The 11,608-nt window shown below is 35.8% G+C and overlaps 1 protein-coding gene across 1 annotated transcript in view; it reads right to left on the reverse strand.

Moving 5' to 3' along the window:
• Nucleotides 1-1,302: 1,302 nt before the first annotated feature.
• LOC104536150 (contactin-5) overlaps nucleotides 1,303-11,608 on the reverse strand; it is a gene marked incomplete at its 5' end in the record, with an annotated part of 38,111 nt that continues 27,805 nt past the window's right edge. The window contains 4 exons of the mRNA XM_010178695.1: nucleotides 1,303-2,146; nucleotides 3,700-3,868; nucleotides 5,068-5,180; nucleotides 5,630-5,816. Of these exons, the coding sequence (XP_010176997.1) occupies nucleotides 2,046-2,146; nucleotides 3,700-3,868; nucleotides 5,068-5,180; nucleotides 5,630-5,816 (570 nt within the window). The remainder of the gene's footprint in view (nucleotides 2,147-3,699; nucleotides 3,869-5,067; nucleotides 5,181-5,629; nucleotides 5,817-11,608) is intronic.

Below are 11,608 nucleotides of genomic sequence, written 5' to 3' on the forward strand. Positions count from 1 at the left end.
TTTCCTTTCTTTGATTTCAAAGGCTTTTTCAGAAGCAGAGATACAGAATATCTCCTTCTGCATGTAACTATAGTCCATAGTTGTCTAGCTGTCCTGCCTTTGTTTTCCTAGCAACATGGTGACTATGTAAATTTAAAACTAATCTATTAGAAAACTACTTAAAATATTAGAGGACAATAAAGATTTCAGTTTTACCATCTCTGAAAAATTTTACTGATAAAATATTCAAAAGAAATAAAAATTCAGTCATTAGTCAGCTTTTCACCTGCCAAGCACTTGATCCATGTTGTGCTTTCACAGAATCACAGAATCACAGAACATTAGGGATTGGAAGGGACCTCAAAAGATCATCTAGTCCAATCCCCCTGCCGGAGCAGGAACACCTAGATGAGGTTGCACAGGAAGGCGTCCAGGCCGGTTTTGAATGTCTCCAGAGAAGGCTACTGTTTTGAAGCTGCTAAGAAATGGCACAGTTAGAGCCTACTAGCTAAATGCAAAGTATTATTTAGCTAGTGATCTGGCAAAAAATAGCATTTTGGATTTAGAACACATCTACGGAAATAATTTGAATCAAAACTTTTACAGGGATGGACAGGTAGAAGAACTATGCTTTTAGGACTCGCCTGTTAAACTCTTTTGACTTGTTTTTTTCCCAGACAAGGGAATATTCATTCTAGTTGTGATCCCTAGACTCACAGTTCACACCTGCCCTCATAACACCATGTACATTGTAACTGTACAAACACACACATCATATACTCTGGGGATCATTTTGATTCAGATTCAGAATGTGGAAAGGCCTTCCAATGTAGAAAAATTGTTCAAAATGTCTATTGAGTAAATAACTTTTTGGTACAGTAGAACGTGGGGATTAAAACTGATAGCACACAGTCCCTACAAGAATAATCTCTAGTGATCTATAGATATAGAGCCAATTAGCTAAATAACTGGCATGATTCTGAGTAGCACTTATCCAAATATTTTGTTTTCAGACACAGCGTTCCCAGAAAGATATCCTACCAGAGTCAGTATATTTGTGAATGATTACATACCAAAAAATGTTAATATTGTCTCCATAATATGCTTTCATATGTATTTCAACTTGATTACCAAATATATAAAGCACAGAATGTTACTAAAAAATGGACCCAGTGAAAAAAAGTTACAAATGAGAAGTTGTTGGAAAAAGTAGGTTTATGTCCTTGCATTGCTCTGTTTGCCCACCTATCAGCCTAATATATAACATGATTAAAAGCCCAGTGGAGTTTTCATTTTCATATACATTAGAAATTGATTTATTTATTTACTATTGAAAATAAATATTTTATTCTTTTGACATTAAATCATGTAATATTTGATAAAAAACAAACTTGTTTCCTTTTAAGTTTGTGTGTAATAATTTTCCATTTACCTTGTAATAAAATAAATGGCTTTTCTGCTCCATTATGCAACTTTCTGAGTGTGCTGTCTACTATTGACAATTCTTTCTGCTAATTAAATACATATTAATACATTTTCAGAACAAATTATCTGTACTTTTGCAGTGGGCTGTGTATCTAAACTATATTTTTCTCTCTTGTCAGTAGGAACAGCTAGCCATAGGGGATGCAAGGAAAATATTTGACAAAGCTGTATCAAACTTTGTTCTATATTTAATTTTTTTTTTCCAAACAAAACAGATGTACTGTACCAGTTATCACTATTTAAACACCTAATGATACATGACTGGGTTCACCAAAATGGAACATATTAAAAAAGTAAAGTATGTTTGACAGAGATTTCGTTTGCTTACAAAAGTTTATTACATACAATCTGCATATTTTTGGGCCAAGGAACGTCCCCTCCCTAGAGGACTTTTACAAAAAAAGAGAAAAAACCTGATGAATTATTGACTGTGTCTCCAACACTCCTCTAAGCGTACCACAGGTATTTCTAAGGGTCTTTAAGCATTAACTTGGGTTTCCAGTTTCTCCACAGACATAAAACTCCATCCCTTGGTGTCATCAAGTTAAGCAAACGAATAACAACAACAAAGTCTGCAGTCTTCACCCTGAGGTTGAAGGAATCATCAGTGCCAAGAGCAATGTTACAGAGGAAGAAGTAGACAACACATGTAAGGTGGATTGAGCACTTGTTACTTTCCCTCCTGAAATGAAAAGCAAAGTAGTTAAGGAACAAATTATGCAAACAGTTCTCCATACATTTAGTACTAGATTTTGCCCAAACTCATATTCTATTATGCTCAGCAAAAACCTAACTTTTAGGCAATGGATTACCTTACGAGAATTGCAATAAAAATAGGCTTCCTACACAGACATAAGGAAATTGGAGATTTTATGATGATGATATCTACTGCAACTCAAATGCTGAATCCTCATATTCAGTCTGCAAATGAATAGGAAATTCCAACAAAGTGTGTGGTTTTATGCCTTAAACCTCAAAAAGAATTAGACTGCAGAAGACTCCCTCAGTCATGATCACAATTATTCTTCCTGGAACAAGGAATGAACGCTAGCCCTTGATCTTGATGTTTGCTGGGTTTCTTTGGACCACAATTGTCCTAAGTGAAACTGATCTGTTGTGCACAGCCTAATTAATAAATACCAGGTTAGAGGGAATGAATGATTTTGTGGTGTAGAGTTATGGCTTAAAAGATACATGAAACAAATATTCCATGGAGTAAGGGTTGGTATCTTTCATATTCTGATGATAGCACTGTAGTTTGTGACTACACTAGAGCTGAATTTTTGGTCTAGATTAAAATTTCAGGCTTACACCTTTTGGATAGCACTCTTTCAGGATTAAAAAGCACTATTTAGCAGAATTTTAAAATGTTAGCAGAAAGTTAGAATTAAGATGCCTTGTTGCATTTAGGCAAAATAAAATGTTATTTTCTAGCTGTTCTTGCCACTAATCCTTCCATCGCTTTCTTACCTGTGTAATATTGATATTTTAAATTATTTCAACATATTGCAGAAACTGAGCCAGCCATCATAATTTACTGCATGATAATACATTAATATTGTAATACATAAATAATTGAATAAAATAATATCTATTCAAGGGATTCAATGGAATTTACAAAGGAATTCAGCTTATTCTAAAGCAGACACATACACGGGGTTCAGCTACCTAAATGCATGCCATTTGAGCTGTGTTAGACAGTACACCTCTGTCTGGTGGTCCAGAATGATGTGTGTATCCTCCAAGTCCCATATGATATCTGGCAGCTTTGTGCAACAATTTGGGATACCATAGGACACTCCAATGTCCTTATGTGCTTATGCCTGAATATTTAAATTCGGAAGATCAGCTGAATTGTTATCTAAGCTCCATGGTCTCAGCTGATTATAAATCTATTTGAGACACCTAGTGCATGTGTGGACATCTATGACTCAATCAGGTTTCCAAATGTTATAGTAGAAAGGGAGAGGTTTCCTGTAAAACCTCTGCTTTGTTCATCAGCACCACATGGATGTCTCAGATACTCTTAGGCATCTCAAATGGTGCTAGATACCTTTGTTTCAGTATAGAACTGAAGACTCTGATTAAGGATTTTATTGAATGGCTGGAGAATTGTGAGAACGTTTGTTTTGGGTATAGAATAATAGAGTAAATTATTATTATTATTATTTATAGCATTGCTATAAATGATCATTGCTATAATCAGCATTCTTTCAAATACAAGTGCAACCTTACCTGAAAAAGATGGAACTCTGATCTGGGGACTTGAAGTCCCATCCCCTCCTTCACTGACTGCACAGACCTCGATGATGTAGACACCAACATCAGGAAGAAGCACCACTGCAGAGGTTTTCTGTGTTTCTATAACTTGACTGTTGCTCTGGCCTTCTTGCCTAAATAATACCTATGGTCAATAAAGTAGATAGTGGTCATAGTGGTATATAAGCAATTAATGAATTTTAAAGGACATTGATTATGATCTAAAGTGAAGATACAGCATTTGCCCTCTCCAGCGTTAGGTGTTACACAATTATTTTCTCCAAAATGTCTTCAAAATACAATATTCCCAAATTCATGTAAATAGACACATTTTTGGCTCAGGAGCCCAACTTAAAATGTAAAGAAAATGCCTTAAATAGTGTTCTTACTGTGTTTACCATAGCTGGCTAAGTCAATTGAGAATAGATCAGATCTCTCCCTGCCTCTCCTGTGAAACTCAGTACAAGCTTATGGCTTGTGGGAGGAAAGCAAGTGAGCACGTGTCTGTCTTACTTCTGTGTAAGAGTTTCTGTTCCCAGACAAAAGTGAAAATGCCAGAGAGGTGCAAAAACCCAAAGTAGTCAAGTCAACTTTTTCAGAATGTCAACTATTCTGATAAAGGTTAAAGCAGTTTCTGGTTTATTTGAACCATTTTACACTTTCTTGGTGATATTTCGTGATGTATCAGAGGGAATATCAGATTGTATTTTATAAAAATGATCATATATATGCTTCAAAGAAACCTCCCCCCCACCCCCGTAAAAAGATTGAAATCATTCTGCTTTGATTTAAAAGACTGCAGTGAACTCCACTGCTTTTTATCACTTGTTATTTAATCTGGATTTTACTCTTTAAAGCTCAAAACTTTAAATGCCAGATGTTACTGTCACTGATTGTTGAACATTACCAACATGATCACAAAACCAACTGAAGTATTTGTGTTTCTGCTGCATAAAAATATTAATGTTAATGTCATTTTAAGATGCCTTATTCTGCATTTCTCTAAATCCTACTGCAAACACAGTTAAATTTAAGTTTTATTAGGAATTTCATTGCAGGCTGGTCTTATTAATAGCCACTTCTGAGTCAGATATGATGAACTGATCCCCTCACATAGAGCTTACTTAGTTTATAATCAGTAGTTGAAAATCACAACATAAAAAATGTTGGGAAATTTTGCTCTTTTTAATTTTATTTATTGTTTTTCATGTCAAAAACTGGTTGCAGACAGCCTGTATAGCATACTTTACTTACACAGAAAAGCAAGAAAGGGAAAAAAGCCAACAAGAAGAGGAGTAGTTGTTTGGAAGAGAGAAAGGTGAGCAAGGGAGGGTAAGCACTGACCTTGTATCCCATTACATCAGATTCATTTTCTAGAGGTCTGACTGGCTCCCACCCAAGAGACACATGAGAACCATCCTGTATCCACATAATATTGCTCGGTGCCTGGCTAGGAGCTGAGAAGAGAAGTTAACATGTACATTAATATATTTTATAAGTAATTTCTCTAAAATCTAAAGAAAAGCATTTTGATCTCTCATTGCAGTTACAACTGGTTGTGTTAGCAGGCTCCCAAATCTAGCTGGAATTTTTAAAGTTTTTTGTTTTGCACCAGAATTATCATTTAATGGATTGTGATGTATTTACTTAACCCAGCCCATAAGCTCCACAGAGTTTATGAACTTGAACTCTTTTGTCTCCCTTCTTTGTCAAAGATGCCTCGTTTCCTAGGAAGATAACCTTTGTTATAAAGGAAAAGTCATATGAATTCATGTCTAAATATCACAGCCATGGTTCAAAATTATACATGATTCCTGATGATAAGAAACTCTTATTAAAGGAAAACCCAAGAGGGCAGAGGTCACTCGCTGACTTCCCCCTCAACAAAGTTGCTGAGATCACTTACGGGACTTCTTGGTTGCTACACGCACAACAGTGCTAGGTGGTCCATACCCTGCAGCGTTGTACGCTCTCACTGTTAGGTGATACAACGTGTTTCCTTCTAATCCTGTCAGGAGGATGGATGACTCATTTCCCTCAGTTTTGACTTTTTCTCCTGCTTCTTCCTGCTCCATGTCCTTCCAGTAACCAACCTGCCAATAAGAGAACACGTAAAGGTTTAATATAGGCATCTGGGAAGCTCATGCTTCCAGATGCATATACTTGTTATCATGTGATGGGTCTTTTTATAATTTCTGTCTTTTGTCTGATCATGAGGACCTTTTAAATATGTGGGATTTGCAGCCTAACCTCAGAGCCAAGCAATGCTCTCTTCTCCAAAATGGTGAGACTCAGAATATCACAGAAAATACACACATATATCAGACGTATCACAGAATATATACCTGAAGCACACTGAATTTCGATGTACTGGCATGAAAGGATGTAACTACAAGACGGAAGAGCAGAGGATAAACATTGGCAGGAAGTCAAAAATATTTCAAGAATTGAAGGAAAGCTCATCGTTTGGTAGGTCACCAGAATATCTACCTTCACCCTGGAGTGCTCTGACTGCCTCAGGTAAGATGTGTGATGAATAATATTCCCATCCTGGCCCTGTGCAACTCAGAGCCACGAGATTTCTTATCAGAGTAGTGAATAGGAAATGATAGAATAACAAAGGAAATTTTTCATTCATCTGAAAAATCTTATCTGAAGAAAAAGAAGGAAAGGGACTCAGTTTTAGTTCTTGGATATAAATAGGTTTCTGGTATAATGCAATTTTGATAGTATTTTGATACTCTTCAGATGTAAAAACCCTAAATGATCTTTGGTGGTTCTCAGACCACATTTCTGATATCTATACTGAGAAAATCTCAAAGAGTTTGTAGAGCTGAGCTAGGAATTTGACTAGTCCCTTTCCTCACCGACCAAGTATTTGTAGGACATAACTCAAAAAAAGTGTTTCTGTCTCTTTTTAATGTATCTAGGTGACCTACACAAGTGAGGTAATTCTCACAGGGCCCCATTTTCCCTAACAGGAGATGTCACTAATGTTCCATTCAAAGACCTGTATTCAGCCGACCATTATTCATGCTGAGACCTACTTGCATTTATTCCACAATTTGACCTTCTCTATGAAGATGATTATTTCATAATAAGTTGTTCATATTATATCTGGAAAACTTTTCCTCTGAAAAAAAGGTCATGGACAATACAGCACTCTTGTGAATGTTTCCCAGAAAATGGCGAACCAAAAAAACCAAGAGGTTCATAGGAAAATAAGACCAATAAGTACGATGTTGACCTTTTATGATTGCACTAGGACTGCCATTTAAAAAAAATCTAGAAAGACCTGGCTGCAAAATATACATTTGAGATCATATTTTCACTTGTGTAAAGTGGCTTTGTTGACTTTGATCGGGGGTATATCAGTTTGTGCCAACTCAAAGTCTACACTTTCTGTTGTAAAATTCATGTAAATATCTTCTTTGTGTGCCTGTATTATCTTACATTAAAATGCTGTTGCTTTAATTCTTAGGTTAATTACAGCTCAGATAGAAATTATAGCTTTGACACCACTTTTTGAAATGTGTGATTCACTGAGGTATTTTGCTAGCTGAATGCTTGACCAACCCTATTGGTATATGAAGTAACATCTAGTCACATATTCTGTGGAAAGAAAAAAGAATCAACAACCATTTATACACAAACTAGGATTGAACCTCCAATGCTTATTATCTCTTGACAGTCAGTTTCCTTTCATTTTACTTGCAATGCAGCTTTACAAACGTGACACTATAGTGATGAGTGTCACACAGTGTCAAGCACTGTAGAACAGATAGTGAGAGACAGCACATGTCCTACAGACCCTATTATCCAGTTGGTGATGTGCGCTGATGATTCAACAGGGAAGTGGTCAGAAAGGAAAAGTGACTTGCCTAAGGTTACACAGGCGGACAGGAGAAGGGGTGAAAATTCAAATGAAGTAGTGAAATCTTGGCTCTAGAAAGCCAGGAGCAAAATTATAAGTAGCTGAATAGATCTCGTCGTTTATTCACAGGGCACACCACGTCTCATGTAAATGCAATGTACAAGACAGTAGAGAGCCTCTACCCTTTGCACTGAAGCTTTTTTTTGGTATAAAGAAGTTGTGAAAACGTGATTTTTCAATTATTTGTGTTGGGAATACATAGATATTAAAACCTGCTGAGTGTGGAAGAAAGCTAGGAGTATAACTCAGCCCTTTCGATGTTTATTATGTGTTTGGAAATGCTCCCCACTGCTTATATGGAATTATCAGTTTGGATACTAATCATATTTTACACGTTAAGTCTGCAAAAAAAACCGTGGCACATTCCCTACCAGTTCTGCAGTACCACGTTGCAAAGGTGTTCCCTGTGGCAAAGGGGTATTCTTGATGGGAACGAATATACTGTATTAAGCACCAAAAGCATGAAATACAATTTGGCAATACTTCTATTTCAGTTTCTCCCATACTTCAAAGCCCTTAAGTGTTTGGTCTCTTCTTTTAAAATTCCCCTTAAAGTTTTGCCAGGTAAGTTTGGACTTTGATCGCAAAATATGCTTTTCTCTTTCTTTCATGATGCACACACCCATTTGTTGATGGCTAAATGAACTAAAGGAAAAAGTAGTTATAAAAGAATAGAACTGCAATAATCGTTGACTGAGATCGATGGTGGAGGAACTTAGATCAATTTGAACTGAAAGAAAGATACTGCTGATGTTTAGAAGTGCTGCACATATTTCTTAAAACATAGGGTTTGTTTATTCACACTTCTGTGTTTGGGGTTTTCTAAATCTTGCTATTTTCTGTAACCTTATTTTATACTGCTCAGAAGGTATTTACAACACTTAAAGTAGGCTTTCATTATAACATTGAATATTGACATAATATAAAACATAAATCACAGAAAAGTAGCCCATATTTGAAAAAGAAAAGAAATAAGGTGTGGAAAGCATTAGCTGTGACATTATTGCTTCTGAGGTTTAAAATTTTTGCTGGGCTTTCTGTTGTTTTTAATTTAGTCAAAGAATAGCAAGTTTTGATATCTGATTCCCAGAAACCCATATCTTTGAGCTGGAGAGAAGGCAATAATGCTTAAATATTTAAACAACTGAATAGAGGAGATGCAAGAACTTGCAACCTGCTTTGTCCTGATAATGGTTTAAGCAATCATTAAAAGTAAATAAACATGTTAAAAATCTGTTACCATCTAAAATTTTTTTACCTCTAATACTTAACAGACAACTTCCTTGAGGTTTTAATTTAAAAGTTATCTTAAAGAATATTACTCTTTCCTAATTTGGTTTTTAGGATGTACACACTTTGATATATAATAATCTGCTCTGACTGCAAGCCCTCTTCCCTAAATTCAGTAAAGTCTGAGTTATTGTCTGTAATACTCTTTCTTCTGACCACAGAGATTTAAAGCTACAAATTAGGCATGTTAGTAAAAGCCTAAATTAGGTAGGATGAATCGAAGTGGACAAAACACAAAAACTTTACTAGACTCTCTGATTGAGTATTTACCAACATCAACAGTACCAACAGAACTGAATAGGAACTTGAAAAGATATAAGTACATAAAGTGTTAGGGTAGAAAAAGCAGTGAGCTGAAAGAACTGCTGGTAGCCCTGAAAATAACCCTCACATCATGATTCTGATTTTATAAAAACTATTTTAATTATCATTATTATAAAACCTATCAGTGCCTTGAACTGGCATTTGGAAGTCATGCAAATGTTAGTGCAACAGTAGAACCAAGAACTTAGGACAGGAGAAGTGTTTTTTGTATGATCTCAAGACATTGTTGTGATTGTCCGTCAGAACAATGTGAAAGGTTCCTGCAAAAAGGTCAATAAACCTAAGTTCCTTTCCTTTCACCAAAAAAATTTCTGACTAAAAAGAAGAAAGAAAACTCTATTCAGTACTCCTCGGTTGTGGGGTCTTCTCTGGAGTAGCTTACATCTTCCACCTCTTGTGGAGATGGATGGATGTGAGAGATCTAGGGTGTGATACATACCTTAAGGAATTGAAAAGCAGTAGTACTGCTCTACTATAAACTCCTGCTTATAGTCTTCAGGATTTTAAGGGGGCGTTGAATCAGCATATGAGTAACTTTGTAGGTAAAATTGACTCATATATAAAAACTATGCAATTGCTAATTTTGTGTGTGGGAAGATTCCTACATTGTAAAAATGAAGTATGGTAAATTGGTATTCATACTGGTGAAACACCAGTTCCTCTTTTTTTCTGTCTTCCTTTACCAGCCTCTGGTGGAAACATCCATATTCTCTTTCTAAATTACTCCAAGGTATAGTCCACTAAATTAAAAAAAATAAGTTTCCAGAACCGTGTAAACATGATTTTCTGTTCCACTGCAAAAACAGATAATGTACATCTAAGAAACACTGAAAACTTGAATATTTCTCTTTAAAAAGACAGAATGTGATATAAACAAGTTATTATGTCAAATAATCCTCTCTGAAAATGGCATTTGAGACTTTCTAATTTTTTCTATTTTTTCTGTTGCAAGTTGATCTTTTGATTAGGTTAGCCAAGCTCCTATCCCTTGAGGGAAATCCTATGAAAAAGACATGAGCTTTGTGATCTATACTTAAGTGTTAGCCTTGATTTTCTGGAAAATAAAAAAGGAAACAAAAATATCTTTATTTCCAGCCAGTAATTCTTTCTTTTTCCCTTCCCTAACAGTAGTGAGTGACAAAGAAAATATTGCCTGGGGCTGAAATAGATTTTATAAGCTTCATGGTATGGATTCTAAACAATAGGTATGAATCACTCACTGTCTTTTTCCTCCACTCTGACAAAGTTTTCATGCTACTTCTACTTCATCTGAGTGTAGCTGGCATATATTTAGTAAGGTCAGGTGGACAACTGACAAACCTGTACTGAAGTCATGAGTAATATGCGCTTTGGAAGATGCAAATGAGTACAGCAAACCTTGCATAAAACTCATGTGACATAACAGTTAACATTGCCTTTCAGGGATGATAATTTAAAATTGGACAAGTTACTTTGCCTGTCATTACTCCTAGTACAAAGTGCAAAAAGGGCTGGAGTGAAAGTGGGTCACTGTGAACTTGCCCATATGTAGTAAATATTGTCACTTTTGTTGAGTAGAGCCCAAACATTCAAATGCTAAAACAAAAGAGTCCCCGCCCTCCACCCGTTTTATAATTCTGTTGCTAAAAGGCTAGGAAATGTCAAGACCATGTAGGTGATTGTCACTGTTGTGGTGACCGCAGGCAGAATACAAATTGAGACATGAAAACAGAGAGCCTAGTCACATTATTTTGCATTCAATTTGAATTGAAGGTAACATTTTACGTGTGTTCCACAATAATTTTACATTAGGAAATAATTGTTAAAAAAAAGAGAGAAATCATTCATCTTTTTATCAAAGTCACTGGATTTCTGTACATTATACATTTGCTATTTATGGATTAAGGGAGTACTACAGGCTATGTTCTGCACCGTACTGCATCTAAGAGTATTTTCAGAATCAGTTTTTAAATTAAAATAGTATTCACAGAAGCTGAAGAAAGTGAATAATGTGGAAAGCACAATGCTGCTCCATGCTTCTGTGTGGTTGTTGTTGGTTTTGGTTTTGTTGTTGTTGTTGGTGGTGGTGGTGTTTTTTTTTTGTGGGGAAAGTTTAGCCCCAGTGTCTGGCTACACAGAGTCCTTCCTTTTTGCACTGAGGGAGTGTTTTAAAGAGAAAATATCAGTATGTTGGCAAAATTAGGCTGTTAGTGTGGACTTATTGTTCCTAAGTGAATAGTGTAATGTACTGACTCACTATACTGATCCTGTAAGTTAACTCCTTTTTGATTAAATCCTTCCCAAAAATGGAACTGAAAAGATCTAGCAATACCATCCTCAGATTGTGTTCTGTCCTGC

The sequence above is a fragment of the Mesitornis unicolor genome, unplaced genomic scaffold (assembly GCF_000695765.1).
Source record: "Mesitornis unicolor isolate BGI_N332 unplaced genomic scaffold, ASM69576v1 scaffold21612, whole genome shotgun sequence".
Lineage (NCBI taxonomy): Eukaryota > Metazoa > Chordata > Aves > Mesitornithiformes > Mesitornithidae > Mesitornis > Mesitornis unicolor.